Source organism: Zonotrichia albicollis, chromosome 12 (assembly GCF_047830755.1).
Source record: "Zonotrichia albicollis isolate bZonAlb1 chromosome 12, bZonAlb1.hap1, whole genome shotgun sequence".
NCBI classification, from domain to species: Eukaryota; Metazoa; Chordata; class Aves; order Passeriformes; family Passerellidae; genus Zonotrichia; species Zonotrichia albicollis.
Genome location: NC_133830.1, coordinates 17,934,445 through 17,952,687, shown reverse-complemented (window position 1 = coordinate 17,952,687; position 18,243 = coordinate 17,934,445). Strand labels below are relative to the sequence as shown.

The window sequence follows — 18,243 nt, the reverse complement described above, 5'->3', positions numbered from 1 at the left end:
ATATGTATATATGTGTGTGTGTGTGTGTGTGTGTGTGTGTGTGAATTTACATCAGCTTTTAAACATATATGCCTGAAAAAACCAAACTCCCCAAAATAGACATTGGAATAGTCAAGAGCAGAATCCAGGAACTGCTCACTTAAAAAAAAAAAAAAAAGTCTTTTAAGAACCTGTTAGATCATTAAAAAGAGCAGTTATTAAAACATTAAATTTAAGGATTGGAAATGTCATGCAGAACGAGCACTGCTGAGCTTTAGAATCATAAACTTTCTGCACCCAGTGATGCCAAGGGCTGAGCTGCATGCTAAAACTCTCAGGCACTTCACATTTTTCTTTGAGCAGCTTTTGTAATTTTTACAGTCACACAAGGACAACGACTTCTGTGCTGCCCCTTTGCTGCAGGATATGACTGCACATTCCTTGCTAGGGTATCTTGCAGTAAAAATACACCATAGAAAATTACATTATCCCTATCTGATATTCAGCTTCAAAATTCATTGCCAAGTGCTTGAAGAATGGGCTGGTATTTTACTGAAGCGTGAATTTTAATCAGCCTGTTGAAGTTCAGACTGATTTCCATGTTAATAATGAGAGCTGGAGTCAGGCTGAGCCAGCCTTTGCAGTGAATCATGAAGGAATATCCAGAATCACAACGGAGATTTAAAATAGCAAAGAATCAAGTTAGGGTTCAGTCATTCATCAGGCTGATGCTGTTTAGGGGTGATTTCCACCTGTTGGGGAGGTGGAAATAAAAAGCTAAAGCTCCTTGCAGTGGGGTTTGTTTCATACCTGACTGTCCAAGCCCAGGAAGATGAGCATCATGAAGAACAGAGCTGCCCACAGAGGAGACAGAGGCATCATGGTGACAGCTTTAGGGTAAGCAATGAATGCAAGCCCTGGTCCTGAAAAGGAATAAAGAAATGAGAAGTTTATAGTTGTGTGGGAGTTTGAGATGGAGTTCAGCTCCTCCAGAGCAGCCTGAGCTGTGGGAGAACAGCATTGTGACACCAAAAGTGAGCAGGGCTCACTCGGCATCACTTTTCACACTATTTTATGTAGACACAGCCATTTTCTCACCTTTCCTCTTCCTGCTCCCTTCCCCATCCCCTGTGGAAGCTGAGAGTGTGGATGCCCAGCTGCTGCTCAGGGTCAGCCCACCACAACCTGATTCTTCGCAGAGTTTGTCAACAGTACCTCTAACAAAATTCAGTGTCTTTAAACATCAAAAAAACAAAAGCCCTGAGCTTCTGAGTCAGGGCTCTGGAACAAGGTTTCTAAAACAGACTAATTCTAACCAAGTCAGATGTCTATGAAAAGTCAAAAAATATTGTGCTCTTCTTAGGCAATGGAAATGGAATCACAGAACAACCTATCTGGTCACTAGCAACATATCCCTAAAAATTATTCCCTTATAAAGAACTATTCCCATTAATCATCATATAGACAGTAACACTATCATTAAAATAGAAGCCCTGCTAGTATCCCCACCTGGAAATTTACAACATATATATATATATATATATATGTGTGTGTGTGTGTGTGTGTGTGTGTGAATTTACATCAGCTTTTAAACATATATGCCTGAAAAAACCAAACTCCCCAAAATAGACATTGGAATAGTCAAGAGCAAAATCCCAGGGCTGAACTCTTGACAAACTCTGCATCTCTCATAGTCTAAAACAATTTTATCAGAAACGGCACAACCCTGGCCAAAGGATGCTCAGCTTCTCTTCAGACATCCCAAAGCTTTCTGTTCCCCTTTTTTTTGTGTGGATGTGCAGCTCTACAAACATCCCTGAATAAATCATAGCTGTGCTCCTGTGATTGCCTTATATAACTTAAAAACATATCCTGGAGTCTTCATCTATAACTTAGGAATATATCCTGAAGTCTTTCTTTTTTCTCCTATTTTTCTTCAGGTTGGTTCCCATCCTGCTCTGTGTTTTGGGGTGCAGCTGCTGCTGCTGCTGTGTGACATCGGCTACATATTTAGAAAAAACCTTCAAAATGGAACATTTTTGTAACTGATAACTTCTCAGATCTGCTCAGGCACCTTCTCGCCTTGCTCATGTTTTTCTGGTTTTATTTATCAGATGTTTTTTTAGGAAGCCAGCCAGCTTTCAAAGCAGGGGCACAAAGGCCAGTAAAGGAGAACTCTGTGCTCCTGCTGCAGGAACTTCAGTGCAGATCTGTCACACTCTGCTGCTTCTTCATTTAAAGCAGCATTTACAAACTCCTCTAATAAAGTGGAAACCAGTTGTATGGATTTTAGGAAAAGATAAATATTTTCCATCAGTGAAACCCTGCTTGTTTTGCAGTTTTCCTGGGATTAACTCCATGACAGTAATTTTTCATCCTCAACAGCTCAGCATTACATTGGCTTGGTGTTAATTTTTTTAAGGGGTTTTTTGTTTGTTTTTGTTTTGGTTTGGGGTTTTTGGGTTTTTTTTTTGTTTTTTTGGTTTTTTTTGGGGGGGGTGCAGCCTCCTGCTCTTTTTCTCCTGCTTGAGGATGTTACAGCCACAAAGGTGTGGAGTAACTTCCATCGGATGCCCAGCTCCAATGGTGGTTGTGGATGGTTAATTTTTCATAAATCTCTGCCTGTGTGCCCTTCTGATTTCTCATTTTAACAGCTGCAGCTTCTTTTTTCTTTAATATCCTTTATAATTTTTTTTTTCCAGAAAGAATACATATTTGTGGATTTCAGTCTGTCTCACCGAAAAAAGGTGGAATGCAGATGAGGATTAACACTCCCAGCTGAGTTTATCTCTGCTGAACAACATTCTGGATGCTCAGCTGGAGAAAGTTTGTGTAATTTGTGACTCCTTGAATTCATGATTTCGGTTCTATGCACAGCAACATTCATCTTTTTCCCACACAAATGTGTGGCCACAAAAACAGTTCAGAAATCTTCCTGCAGCAGTTATTCCATTGAGTCATCTCATCCACAGACTGTGAACTCTGGCCTCAGCCTCTGGGCAATTTTGTTAACTCAGAAATCTGCTTTTAGAAACTCACCTGATTCTGCAACTTCTGCAATGGGCACGCCTTGTTCATAAGCCATAAATCCAAGAACTGAAAAGATAGCAAAACCAGCAACAAAGCTTGTGCCACTGTTCAAGCAGCAGAGCATGATGCAGTCTCTGAAAATATAAATAAAAAACACTGCAGTTGATCTCCAGAGCTGGGGTTTCTTCCATCCACTCAGCCAGAGGACTGACAGAACCCTGGGCTGCAGGAATGGAAAGTTCATTAACAGTGTTGTTCATTAACAGTCAGGTCCCAACTCAGATTATTCCTGAGAGCAACCAGGAATTAGGAGGATTATCAGAATATCCTTGCTTGTGTTTTAACTGCTGGAGTTGACTTGTTGCAAGGCCCTTGCATTTTCCAAGTAAAATCTTTAAAAAACAAGTAAAACTATGACAAACATGTAATAATTGTTAAGGACAATTTCTCCATAATAATTATACTAATAGGTTCCAGAGGATATTAGAACTCATTAATAAACTCCATAAAGTGGTGATGTTTGTTTGCTGGAGCAAAGAAAACCAAATTGTGGTCAGATCTCAGCTCCTTCTATCCCTGTTAAAGAACATTGGAAAAATGTATCCATGCCATATATTGGCAAAATACATCCATGCGATATATTGGCAAAATACATCCATGCAGTTTGGTTGCTAGACTTATTTAAGAAATGAAAAGTAATAAATAAAAATAAAAATAAAAATAAAAATAAAAATAAAAATAAAAATAAAAATAAAAATAAAAAATAAAAATAAAAATAAAAATAAAAATAAAAATAGGCAAACACATCCCACACTTCAAACCACGACAAGGACAAGGCCAAGGTGAAGGAGGATTTCTTTGCCCAGGCTGAAAATGTCTTTAATAATAATTATACTAATAGATTCCATAGGGATTGAACTCATCAATAAACTCTATAAAATGGTGATGTTGTTTGCTGGGGGAAAAAAACCAAACTGTGGTCGGATCTCAGCTCCTTCTATCCCTGTTAAAGAGCACTGGAAAAATATATCCATGCAATATATTGGCAAAATACATCCATGCAGTTTGGTTGCTAGACTTATTTAAGAAATGAAAAGTAATAAATAAAAATAAAAATTTAAAAAAAAAATAGGCAAAGGCAGTGCAGGGCCAGAGATGTCTCAGACAAACACATCCCACACTTCAAACCACCACAAGGACAAGGCCAAGGTGAAGGAGGATTTCTTTGCCCAGGCTGGAAACGTCACCAGGGTAAATCACTTTGCAGAAAGGGAAGATCCTCCTGCAGAAAGGTGTGATTTCCCCCAGAGCCCAGGGAAATATAAATATTTCTGTTCCTGCTGCTCTGACAGCTCTCCAGGAGTGACAGATGATGGATGCTGACAGTCCCTCCTTGGGGACTGTTTGCAGAGGCAGCTGTGTGCTTGAGAGAGTAACAATCCAACCTGCATGTCTGGGGTAAATTATGGTTCTAACCCACCGAAACACAAGGCAAGCCTGGGGCTGCCTCCAGCCCATCCCTTAATCTGCTTTATCCCCATCCCACTGTGGCTCTGAAGCAAATTTTTGTGCAAGTTATCAATGAGAAAAAAGGACCCTGTAAAATCCAGCAGATTCCTAATTCCCACCTTCAATAATTCAGCAAAGATCACATCGTTGTCACAGATTTGCTGCTGAGAATCGGAGACAAATCCTACTTCCATGTCCTGGCAATTATTCCCTCCAAACCTCTCTGTTGATCTCCCTACTAAATATTTGTCTAATTTAGTATTTCTATCCTGCAACTTCTCATCCATTTTTGGAGCTCAGAATGAGGTGAGCAGTTCCAGCATCCTATTCCTTCACTGAAGAGCCCTGCAGTGGCTGCCAGATGTGCCCAAAGCTCTCCTGACTGCCCTGGGACTCACTGAGCCCCAGACACACACATTGCCCTGGCAGGGAGCAGGAAAGCCAAGCACCAGCTCAGCCTGGGGCCATGGGAGGCTTTGGCTCCCTCTCATCACCTCAGCTACACTTCATTTGAACTATTATTTTGGCAAGGTTTTATGTTCTCACAACAAATTCAGAGTAAAAATAATCTCTGTGGCACAACATCTACAAATGGCTAAAATGTGCCCAGCAAAGAAAAAGAATGAATATTCCCATTTGTACTGGAGACTCAGACATGGACAGGTGATGTTCACACTTGATTCATGCCTGGTCTCTCTCTCACACTGTTCATTTGCAGTGAAATACTTGCTGAAATACAATTCTAACCTTTACTTATTTGTTTTTCATACTAAATTCTCCCTGTACTTGTGCCCTGTGGCACAACATCTACAAATTGCTAAAATGTGCCCAGCAAAGAAAAAGAATGAATATTCCCATTTGTAATGGAGACTCAGACATGGACATGTGCAGTGATGTTTACACTTCCCTCATGCCTGGATTCTCTCTCACACTGTTCATTTGCAGCGAAACACTTGCTGAAAATACAATTCCAACCTTGATTTATTCGCTTTTCATATGAAATTCTCCCTGTAGTTGTGCCCAGCCAGGCCAGTTCTACACTTGGGACGTTTTAAAGCAAAGTAGCAATCCAAAATAAAGGACTGACGAGCACAGAGGCCGTTGTGCTTAGCAGAGATACAAAAAAAAAAAAAAAAAAAGAAAAATCAGCCCCTTCTTGAACTTCTGAGTGAATTTCAGCTTTTTTCTATTCTTAGCCAGCCTTCTGATGAAATCCTTTCTTCTGTTCTTTTAGTATAGTTTTAATATAATATATATAATAAAATAATAAATCAGCCTTCTGAAACCTGGAGTCAGATCCTCCACGTCTCTTCCCTCATCCTCAGAGCCCTGAGGGTCTGGATCCATTCATTGTGAAACCAATGAGTTTTAAACCACAAATGCTCAGGAACCATGGGAAGGGCAAAGTGAATTTTTTATGTGCACCCTTGGCAGCAGGGCATCAGAGCCTGACTGAAGCCCAGACTGATTTCAAGTGAAAGGAAAACTTCAAATTTTTATGAAAACTTCACATTCTTGCAAATTAAACTCCTGCCAATCACCTGAATAATTGAAGATGTGCATCACTTCTCCTCTCCCTGTCTGACAGGCAGGACACTTCTGAAAATTCATCCAGCCTTCCTTGAGGAACCTCTCTGAGCCCACAGAGCCCCTGGCATCCCTCCAGTCCCTTCCTTGCCTTTATGGGTTCCTACAGACCCAATTGAGAATTTCCCATTTCTGTTTTCCTCCTAGGCTAGAAACTTGACAAAGGACAAATGTTCAGGTCTTAAAAATTTTCTCCATGTGAGAAATCCCTCCTTTATCTCCTGCTCCACACTGGGAACAGGGGAGCTGACCCTGGACTTGTACCTGGGAATGGATTTGCGATCCTGAGGTGTATAAAAATGAGAGGAAACATCAGCACAGCTGTGTGTGATCCCTGTAGGGAAACACTGCCAGGGTTTCACCTCTCAGAGGATTCACTTGGGATCCACAATCTGGGATACCCTGGGAGGAATTTTTTTTATGTTTTCCAATAAAGTTATGTAAAGATGATAAAAATTCATTTCCCATTCAAAGACATGAAGTGACTTTTGCAATTCATTTACCACATGAATGAATTAAATCAGGTTTAAATCTTTAGATTCTTTAAATTAAAATCTTTACATTCACAAGGCACATGTGCAGTTCAGACCTTCCCAATTCCTGACATTATTCCAATTCCTGCCATTATTCCAACTCTTGCCATTATTTTCTCCTGCCATTTTCCCTTAGGAAAGGGAAGTAAATGGAGTAAAAAAAAAGCAGAAAACAATGATGGTACAATCAGACTGTGAGAATTGTAGCAGAATAGCCCCCCAGCTTGATTTTATTATTTTAAAGTGCTGATTAGAATAAAAGATTGTCATTTTCACATCAGAGCTCTGTTATATTTTTCAATGAAAGATACGTAAGGATGATAAAAATTCATTTCCCATTCAAAGACATGAAGTGACTTTTGCAATTCATTTACCACATTAACGAATTAAATCAGGTTTAAATCTTTAAATTTTTTAAATTAAAATCTTTAAATTCACCAGGCCCATGTGCAGTTCAGACCTTCCCAATTCCCACCTCCTGCCATTATTTTCTCCTGCAATTTTCCCTGAGGAAAGGGAAGTAAATGGAGTAATAAAGAGCAGAAAACAATGATGTTACAATCGGGTTGTGGGAATTGCAGGAGAAAAAAAAACACCTGCTTGATTTTATTATTTTAAAGCGCTGGTAAGAATACACAATTATGGTTTTCACATCAGAGCTCTGTTTATGTCTTGCCCTGCCCAGCTTGGCCACGTTCTGCTCATCACTGCTGTCCTCCCCCTTCCCTCAGACTCATTAAAAATCACATGTCAGGACACATTAACATCTGTTTCCTAGCTGGGAAATTTGGGGAATGTTTTGTGAGGGGAATTGTGGAGCCTGGATGGAGTAAAAGGTGTTTGGCTGCAGGATCCTGCTCTGCAGCTTCAGAGCAGAGCCCCAGGGTTCAGGGAGAAGGAAAGAAAATTCCATAAATCCAAAATTCTGCTTTTTGTAAAACAAAACAAAAAAACTCAGGAAAAGCATTCCTGCACTCCTTGAGGCACTGACTCTTTCTAGCTGGGATACAGCTGGAAAGAAATTTAAATAAAACTGAATAAGAGAGGAGAGGAGTGGTGTCTTTGCTAAAGCTTGTGCTAATTAGGGAAAAGGTTCATTAGCAGCAGCTCTGAAGGACTCACACCACTTTCTGCAGCGAAACATTTTGTCTTGCTAAGATATGGAAAGAAGGAGCATTTCCTAAAACTGCCTCCTGAGGTCTCCAAGTCAAACTGTAATTAAGAATTTAAATAAATTTGAGGGTTTGGGGGTGGTTTGTTTAGGATTCTTTCACTTTTGGACTGTGTTATTTCCCTTACAGAAAAATGAAATTCTAATTCTCTGTCTGGAGATCTCAATGGAGTCACTACAACCAAACTGTCCTTGTAGGAATTTTAGTAGAACTAATTCAATAACTATGAATTTCAGCAGAAAAGACTAGTGCTCATATTGCTGCCCATGCCAGAGGTGTGAAACAGGGATTTTGTGCAAATCAATCCTTTGGACATTGACTCAGGAGAGATGAAAACCTCCTGAAGCCATTGGCAATTCCCTCCTTGGGAATACAGAGATAAACCATGAAATGCCCCCCATTCCCTCTGGGTTGGGGACTGCAAACTTCCCAAAAAATGGGGAAAAGTGGCAGTCAGAGCATGGACAAAACTGAGGTGATTTTTAATGATAATTTCTGGTAGTACTTTTCAAAGAGCAGCTTAAGTAATGCACACACATTCAATGATATCCTGTATTTTCACAGGAAATTTCTATCTCTGAGTGTGCTGAGGGGCTGTGGAAGGCTCAGATTTGACCAAAAGGGATGAAAACACCACATTTTGGATCAGAGTTCATTTGGAGCCATTCCAAAAAACATTACAGATCCCTGTCCTACAAAACCACCTATGGGAATACAGAGATAAACCATGAAATGCTCCCTATTCCCTTTGGGTTGGAGACTGCAACCTTCCCAAAAAATGGAGAAAAGTGGCAGTCAGAGCACAGATCAAACATTTTTAATGACAACTTCTGGTAGCACTTTTCAAAGAGCTGCTTAAGTAATGCACACAGTGTGGTGGTTTGAGAGGGAGTTATTCAATGATACCCGTCCGAAAACCTGAATTTTTACATGAAATTTCTATCTCTGAGTGTGCTCAGGGGTTGTGGAAGGCTCAGATTTGACCAAAAGGGATGAAAACACCACATTTTAGAGCAGAGTTCCTCTGGAGCCTTTCCAAAAAAACATTATAGATCTCTGTCCTACTAAAAATCACCTGTGTGTACTTATGGGAATAGGAATAGAGAGCTAAGCCATGAAATGCCCCCCATTCCCTCTGGGCTGGGGACTGTAAACTTCCCAAAAAATGGGGAAAAGTGGCAGTCAGAGCATGGACCAAACTGAGGTGATTTTTAATGAGAATTTCTGGTAGTACTTTTCATAGAGCAGCTTAAGTAATGCACACACATTCAATGATACCTGCCTGAAATCCTGTATTTTACATGAAATTTCTATATCCGTGTGTGCTGAGGGGTTGTGGAAGGTGCAGATTTGACCAAAAGGGATGAAAACACCACATTTTAGAGCAGAGTTCCACCGGAGCCATTCCAAGGAACATTACAGATCTCTGTCCTACCAAACCACCTGTGTGTGCTTGTGGTTATCCACGGAGAAAGGGGAAGGGAAGTGTTTCCCAATGGCACCCCAGGAGCAGAACCGCAGGCTGGAGGGTGTTGTTACCTGTAGCAGTTGTTGTTGTAGTTGTTGTAGCTCCCCAGCGCTGTCAGGCACCCCAAGCAGATGGCGTAGGAGAAGAAGATCTGTGTGCCAGCATCCACCCACACCTGGGGACAGAGAGCAGGCAGAGCCTCAGAAAGCAGCCAGAGAAATCCCCCTCCTGCCAAATATTGGCTGCAAACCTGCACACGGGGCTCTGCAGGGCTGGAAAAGCTTTTACAAATCATAAACTCCAAAAAAATATTGTGCTGAGAGGGAAATTCCCCTCCCCATCCCAGCTGGACTTTGGAGTCTCAACCTAAAGGGACACAGAATTCATAGAGAAGAACCTCACCCATTACATTCATTAATTGCTTTTAGACAATGTAAGTAATTGCAGCCTAAACAGAATCACCTGCATTTATCTCACTCCTGTTGGAGAGTTATTTATTCAAATTTAAAAGGCAGTGTGAATAAATGCTCTAAAGACAAAATGTGCTATTCCTACAGCACACAAATATATAATATATTGTGTATATAATATACAAAAATATATATAGTCATATATAATAAATATAATGTCATATATATTATATATATATAATGCAATATATATAATGTAATACAATATATATATTGTATTATAATATATATTATATATATAATATATATTATATATAATATATATTATATATAATATATATTATATATAATATATATTATATATATTATATATTATATATATTATATATGTATATATTGTATTATACATATATAATGTAATATAATGTCATATATAATAAATATATAACTATATATTATAATATTAAATAATAATATAGTATTATAATACAGATATTATATAAATATATTATCTGTATTATAATAAATATATTATAATACAGATAATATATTTATGTGCTATTCCTATATCTATTCCTGTATTATATAATAATATCATACAGATAATACATAAATATATAATATTTATGTATTATCTGTATTTGTGAATTATATTATTATCATTAATATATATTAATTATATACATTAATATATATATAATATGTATTAACTATAATAATATAATTCATAAATATAGATAATACATAAATTAAGCTGGGGAAAGAAGGGATAAATTATCCAAGGAAAGGATGTTTTCAGCAAAATTTAAAGGATCCAAGAGGCACAAAGTTACAGCTTTGGTCACTGTACAATCAGCAAACAAAAGTTCTGTAGAGCTTAATGAACCAGTAGCTCTGTAATGCCATTGTGGGAACATTTGCATCCTAAAGTGATGCAAACAATTTGAAATCAGAGAAAAGGAAGTGTGAGTTGCCACAGTGAGATTCTTCTCCTCAGAGCAACCTCAGAACATTAATGAACAGGTTCATTTTACTTTTAAAATATTGCAACAAAACCATTTATTTCACCTGACCAATGTGGGTGTGTTCCCACTGAAGGTACCCCTTGAAGTCCTGGATATGGAGATATGGAGAACCCAAACCCACAGAGCTGCCATCCAATAAAATCCTGTTTTCCTGGGAAAAATGATCTCTTTAAGTCCTTTATTACATCAGAGCAACCAAAACACCAAACCCTGAGTGATGCTCAGAGGCAGGGGCTGTGCAGCCGCTCCCTGCTTGTGGTAGTGTGTTGTTAAGTTTCTTGTGTTATTCCCCCAATTTATGCATTGTTCTCCCCTATTATGTGTAAAATGGTTTCGTTCCCCCAGTTTTTCCCGCCACTGCTAGCCTGTCAGCTAAGTTGCCATAGTAACCGCTATTCATAGTTGCCGATATGTAATTGCTCCTCCCCTGGTTTCCCTTATAAGTGAAAGTTGTTTCCTCCCTGGGCCCAGTCAATCACTCCCTTTCTCCTCCCAGGTTTCGAGAACCTTCTCCTCTCTGGAGATGGTGGTTGGCTGGGGTCCCAGGACACCTCCTTTACCTTTTGATTATTGGTCTCCATGGAGTGTCAGTTCTGTGAAGTTCATCCCCTCACCTTTCCCAATTGGTTCCGCCTGTACCCACCCCCCCTCCTTTATAATCCTGTTTTCACCCCCTATGTAAAAAACTTTTTCCCGGTTGGTTTCTGCGTGTTTGGATCCCGCAACACCTTCAATAAACCGATGTTTAACCCCCGGGAAATGGTCAGCTCCGTTCCTCCCCTATACCAGCGGTGTGAGCCAGTCCGCAGCCAGCACAGCCCGAGGCCCTCAGACGCCGAAGGGCGCTGGCCAGGAATTGCAGAGGGGCGTCGGCCTTTCGCCCTCAGCAGCCGGACTCTAAACTTCGGGCCACATATGCCCCCCTCTGCACCTGCTGAAGCTGGAGCCAGGGGAGAGGGAGCACAGGAATGATTCCAGTACCAATAACAGCCATCAAACCCTCCTAAGCACACCAAGGGGATGTGTTTGTTTTACAGCTGATCAAGTGAGACCTCGCTCTCTGGAGCTGTTGAGTGTTTCTGTTTGGAAATAACATTAAGATCACATTTGATTTACATCAGAGGCTTAAAGGGTTTCGTTGCTGTCACCCCGAATAAGACACAGCTGGTTACATCCCAGAGCTTCACCAGGAAAAGCTGCACACAGAGAGCCTTCTGACAGACAGGCTCTTTAACAGGACTGGAGCTCCCAAAAAGCTGTGACGAGTGTGGGTCAGCTGAAATGCTCCTTCTGCTGGGGCCCACACAAAAGCTGGGAAACTGGATCAGCACATGGATCCTTCCCTCCCTTTTCCCTTTCCCTTTCCCCCTTCCCTTTTTCCCTTTTCCATTTTCCCTTTTCCCTTTTCCCTTTTCCCTTTTCCCTTTTCCCTTTTCCTTTCCCTTTCCCTTTCCCTTTCCCTTTTCCCTTCTCCCTCCCCTTTTCCCATTTCCCTTTCCCTTCCCCTTTCTTTTCCTTTCCCCTTTTTCCTTTTTCCTTTTTCCTTTTCCCTTTCCCTTCCCCTTTCCCTTTCCCTTCCCCTTTTCCCTTCCTCTTTCCCTTTCCCTTCCCTTTTCCCTTTTCCCTTTTTTTCCCTTTTCCATTTTACCTTCCCCTTTTCCTTTTCCCTTTCCCTTCCCTTTTCCCTGGGAAACTGGGATCAGACTGAAGAGAGGTTTTGTTGCACTCTATGACATCAGTCTCGAAACTCCCTCAGAACTTAAGGCTGATATTTAAATAGCAATGGAGAAGCAATTTTATTTGCTGAATGGAACAATACAACCTGTACAGCTTCTTTGGGGTTGTATGCTCAGAGGACAAGTGACATTTAATTCTTTCAGGTTTCTAAAACGGCCAGAAGTGATCAGCAAAGTTACAAACATGAACATCCATTTAGAAACCACAGGTAGATTTTCTGTGCCTGAAAAACCACGAGAGCCGGAGTAACCCTGGTGTAAACTGCCAGACACACCAACACCTTCAAGCCCTGAAAATGGCATTTCAGATCAGCTCTCCATCCCCTTGCCCAGCAGCCAGGGACCAGCTGATATTTAACCTCAGACTGCAGCACTCAGTTCATGGCAGGAGGATTTGGTGAGGTCTCAAATTGTTCATTAGTCTGATTGTCCATTAGTCTGATTGTTCATTATTCTGAGTGTTCATTAGCCTGATTGTTCATTAGCCTGTGTCACCCCAGTTTGCTCATTCCCAAAGACCCCTCAGGGAAGTTGTTCTCATTCCAGCTTGGTGGGCTCCTGTAGACACCAATCCCAAATCCAGGTGCCCCCCACCCAACCATTGTGGGGTATTTCTGAGAGTGCTGAGGCTGCCTTAAACCAGGAGTTGTTCCTCTTTCCATGCAGAGCAATGACATTCCGAAGGGCAGGGACACAGAGGAGGACCTGGGGCACGCCAAAGAGGACATTTGTCTGAAAGGTGGCACAGCTCCATGAGGAAAGGACCTGAGAACACCCTGTTGGCTCTTCATGAACTTTGAGCCTTGAAAACCCTTAGGTCAGTGATAATAAATTCAATTTAGCACTCACAAACTTGGGATTGGAACAGTTTTCTAGTTTCTATCAGCTCCTAACTTAAAAGATAGAAATAGACTTTTTTAGCTTTTTTCACCTCATATTAAAAGTTTCCATGCCAAAACAAGATTAAAATTAAAGCTCCAAAACTTTGATAACTAACCCTGATATTTGAAAAATCACAATTTCAAAGGACAGAACCTTACAAAACAATCAACAGGAGCATTTTCTACTAAAAAATGGAAAGTGCTGCTCTGCAACATCCAACTCTCAAGTCTGGCAACGCCCCCGTTTTAAGTCTGTGTGTGTAACCTCAATTTGGCCTTCTCGTGGCAGGTCTGGGGCACAATCTCCATTTCCAGGGGTGTTTTGTGTGCCCAGGGAGATGAATGGAGCTGGCCCAACACAGATGCTGCTGTGTGGAGGATGCCCTGCCTCCTCTGCAGCTCGTGCCATGAAAGCAGGAGGAGGAAAGGGAAGGGAAGGGAAGGGAAGGGAAAGAAAGGAAAGGGAAGGGAAGGGAAGGGAAGGGAAGGGAAGGGAAGGGAAGGGAAGGGAAGGGAAGGGAAGGGAAGGGAAGGGAAGGGAAGGGAAGGGAAGGGAAGGGAAGGGAAGGGAAGGGAAGGGAAGGGAAGGGAAGGGAAGGGAAGGGAAGGGAAGGGAAGGGAAGGGAAGGGAAGGGAAAGGAAAGGGAAGGGAAAGGGAAAGGAAAGGGAAAGGGAAAGGAAAGGGAAAGGGAAAGGGAAAGGGAAAGGGAAAGGGAAAGGGAAAGGGAAAGGGAAAGGGAAAGGGGATGTGCTGTAGTGCAGACAACACAGCCCTGCTCTGGAGAATTGGGACCTTTTCATGTCCCTGCCATAAAGCTTCTATGGGATGGTATAAATCATCATAAATCCATAAATCACTTCAAGCAACCTTTTCTCACGTGCTCCTTGGCTTGGCTGTGCCCTAATGGGTGTCCAAAGCAAAGCAGAAAGTTACTGCTGCAGATAAAGTGAATTAAAGTCACTTCTTGAACAAATAAAAAACCCCACAGTTTAACAAACCAAACTGCAAATCCCCAGAGGAGTGACAGCCCCTCATTTTAGTCTGAATAAAAATGCATTTCTATCAGTAAGATGGGGTCATGCCACACACTGAAAATAAAATAAATGAAGTATTGAAGCACATGGCCAGTGCAGAAATAATTCCCTTTGCAAGGCTGAGCCTTGAGTTTTTTTGTGATGATCAAGCCGTATGCAGTGAATTTAGAGGGCCAAGCAAGGGGTGAGAGGGATAAAACAAAATATTGCATAAGTGTCCTGAGCTGAGCTCAGTGCCTGAGCAAAGCAGAGACCTCAGGGACAACCTGGGATGTGTTGGTGTTCATTATTTCCATCATGCATGGAAGAAAAAACAATTCCTTCAGGTGGAATAAAAAACAATTCATGGAATGTTTGTTTCTTTTGGAAAAAGAGAGAATCATGGAATAAAAACCAGTTCCTTCAGGTGGAATAAAGAACAATTCATGGAATTGTTGTTTCTTTTGCAAAAAAAACATAAAACAATGGAATAAAAGCCACAATATCTCAAATTCCAAGGGTTTCTCCAACTTTGTACCTCCCCCTTTATTTTCTGTGCTTTATTTTGAACAAGCTACAGGGCAGCTGTTATGAAATCTCTGTGTGGATGCAGGAAGCATCTCCCAGGACACTCTGACTTTAACTCCATGACAAACAGCTGAAAAACTCCATTTTTTCTTGTTGTGTAAAGAAAAATCTGTATAAAATTATTCCATTTCTGGGGAACATGGTGAAATCAGGCAGCTATTTCCAGTCTGATCCTCCCAAAAGACAGGCAGGGCTTTTTTAAAAAAAATAAAATATATTCTGTTGTCACCTGAGAAGGTTCATTTGACAGCCCAGGGGCTGATGTGCAGCTTCTCTTGTAGCACACACATCTCCCCTTCACTTTTGGCAGCATTTTAAATTCCATCTCACAGGTTTCTGTAAAATTCCCTTTCACAGGTCCCTGGGACACTGCCCAGGTGACAATCTGGGGTTCCAGTGTCACTGACACCTGGTGCCCAGGTGTCAGTCTGGGGGAGCTGCCACATCCAAGGGTTCTCCATGTGAACAGGAACAACGGAACCCCAGGAGGGTTCTCAGAGTAAATAAAAATCAATATTTTGGTTTTCTCTCTGTCCCTCGCCTTTCCTACAGCCCACACAGCTTTGTTTGCTCCCTTGAGAATTCCTGTCAAAATAAAACGCAATAATTTCACATTGAAGCCCAAGCACTGGCTGGGATCTGCATAAATATCCACTTTTTTTCCCCCTCCCTCATTCTTAACAGTGAGGTTGAGCAGCAAAGCTGAAAGCATCCTTAATTCCAGAGTGGAAATGACAATCCCATCATGAAGCACTGCCTGAGAATATGGGAGAGCTGACAGACCAGTGAAAACCTGTGCTTGCTCTTTAAAACACGATGTTCCAAATGTTGACAGTCATTTATTTCCCATTTTGTTATCAGAGAACAAGCAATCACTCCAGGTTTTCTTTTAATTTAAATTATTCATTACTTTCTGATGAACCTCTGCAGTGTATGTATTTTAAAAAGCAGTTTGCCTTCAGTTTCAAATGAGAATTTTATAAATAAAGCCGTGGCTGTCGGGAGATAATAAATGAAATTTCAAGGTTAGGGCATAGAATGACTTCAGAATTTTATCACAAATGCCTGAATAAAACAACCTGTTGCCAGATGGGTTTAGGTGTGACAGGTCTGCAGGAAACCAGCAAAATGTGAATGCTTGACCTTGAGGTGACACCTGCACTAAAAGAGTGACCGCAGCAGACATGGGCCAATTAGCAACAGCTTTAATTAAGAGCACTAAAAAAAATCTTTTGGAGAATCAAAGCATTTCAAAAGTACCTGCTAGACCTCTCCCTAACAAAGGCTTCCTTCCCCTTGTCTGGAATGAGGTGGGAGAGTATCACTGGCAGGTGGCTGTGTACAGATCACAAATGGGATGGGGCTGCTGGAATGTGCCTTGAGCTGTTTGATTTTCCAGCATCTGCCTCATTCCATGGTGATGGCAATGGGAAGATGCCAGCAGCTCACATCCCAGGCAGCAGACAAAGAATTTAATGCTACAGCTCACTTTATAAGTTTTTTGGCCAATCACACAAAGCAAAAGCACATTGACAGCAGTTCTATCCAACCACTATAAGCACAGGTACCTTTGGTTAAACAATGCTTGCTTATTTCAAATACAATACCCACTTGTAAGCCTGAAAACACAATGCACAGAGCTCCATTATTAAGCTTCAACCTCCCTAATATCTCATTAGATAAATTTTTCTGCAGCTTAAGGAGTTATTCTAGACAAGTGCTAATACACAGACCATTGTTCGATTTATCCTTGATTTTCTACTTTTTAAATAATTTTTCTGCTGACCAATCTCATGGCTGCTGCTCAGCTCTAATCACAGTTCTGCTGTCTCTGAGCTGCCTTTTGCAGCTTTCCCCAAACCCTCTGATTTTATGGATTCCCACAATTCCCCCTCTCTGTTCACTTAAAAAGAAACTTTCATAACCATGTCGTTTATACCTTGCATTTCATAGCCTTACTATAATATTTCTGCTTATTACCTGCTTAAAACATTTTCTTGCTTGCACTAAGCATTGCTATATTACAACACAGCAATTTAATGCTGTGGAAGTCCAGTCAGTTGAAAGGGCATAAATTACACCTGGCAATAGTTACAAGTCATTGTTCAAGAAAGTCTTGTCCAGGGTCTTAATTCAAAACCTTAATTCAAAATCAGTGGATCAGGTTCTGCAACTGAGCTGTTTAAAAAATTAAAAACATACAAAGCTTTGTTCAGCCTCATCTGTGGTGTGACCTCTACTCCCCCTCTCTGTTGATCTAAAACGCCCCAAGCTCTGCTGGAAGAACTCAGAACAATTCCTGACATAAACTATAGGAGACCCCCAAAACAAATGCTAAAAAAAAAAAAATAGGATAAAAAATGCAGTTTCTCATAGCTTTGGGAAGAAGGTAAAATCCCAATTCCACCCTGTGCTTCATCTTCAGCATCCTGGGAAGTTCTTTTCCATCAATGCATCATTGGAGCTGCTTTCAGTGCCCAGCTGTCTGTGAAGCTGGGATTAAAAACCAGAGGGAATTGCTGTTTTCACCCACAGAAAACATGGGCTGCTCGTGCTGAGAACACCCCAAAAATTCAGGCTTGGAGAAACAGATCCCGTTCTGACCTTGCTGAAGTTTCCCTCACAGTGAGCTTTAATATTTCCTATTTACAGCACTCCCTTTTCCAGCATTACATCCCAGGTCTCTCCAATAAAGGACAATTTTATCCCCAAGCTGAACTTTTGGTGACACCAGGGAACTGAGAGTCATTCTGCTGTAATGTGCAATGAAAAGAACCATTCCCTAAATTGCATTTCATTACACTCCTCTGCTACAAGCCCCATCTTTATGTAAATGTATAAATATATTTATGTATATATAAAAATATACTTCCAGGAATAATACTAAAATAGATAGCAGTGGAGGACTGAGCGTTTTACCTCTGTTCTTATTCCAATAAAGTGATTTTTTTTTCCTCTGGCTTTTTCATTATAAAGAACATCCAACCACATCCCAGCCTCCTCTGTTGGGCTTGGTGTGGCAGCAAGAGGAGAGAGGGAACTGCACACATGGGGAGAGAGAAAACAGATCCACACCTGGCTGCTTCCTTTAATAATTTCCCTGTTCCTCAGGCTTAAAATATATATATTATATATATATTACATATATATAATATACCACAATTCACTGCCAGCAACACAAATCTCCGTGCAGAGGCAGGAAAATAAAACCAGGCAGTTTGCATTCACTCCCCAGTCACTCTCCTGCAATCAAGAGAAATTTTTTTCTTAAATAGCAGCGAACACAGAAATCAGCTGAGTGTCTGGGCTGT

General features: G+C 40.9%; 1 protein-coding gene across 1 annotated transcript in view; it reads right to left on the bottom strand.

The window, feature by feature from the left end:
* SLC6A11 (solute carrier family 6 member 11) overlaps positions 1–18,243 on the bottom strand; it is a 109,667-nt gene that overhangs the window by 10,577 nt on the left and 80,847 nt on the right. Inside the window, exons 7-9 of the mRNA XM_074550121.1 lie at positions 9,350–9,453; positions 3,019–3,143; positions 790–902 (exon numbers count right to left, since the gene is read on the bottom strand). Coding sequence (XP_074406222.1) covers positions 790–902; positions 3,019–3,143; positions 9,350–9,453 — 342 coding nt within the window. The remainder of the gene's footprint in view (positions 1–789; positions 903–3,018; positions 3,144–9,349; positions 9,454–18,243) is intronic.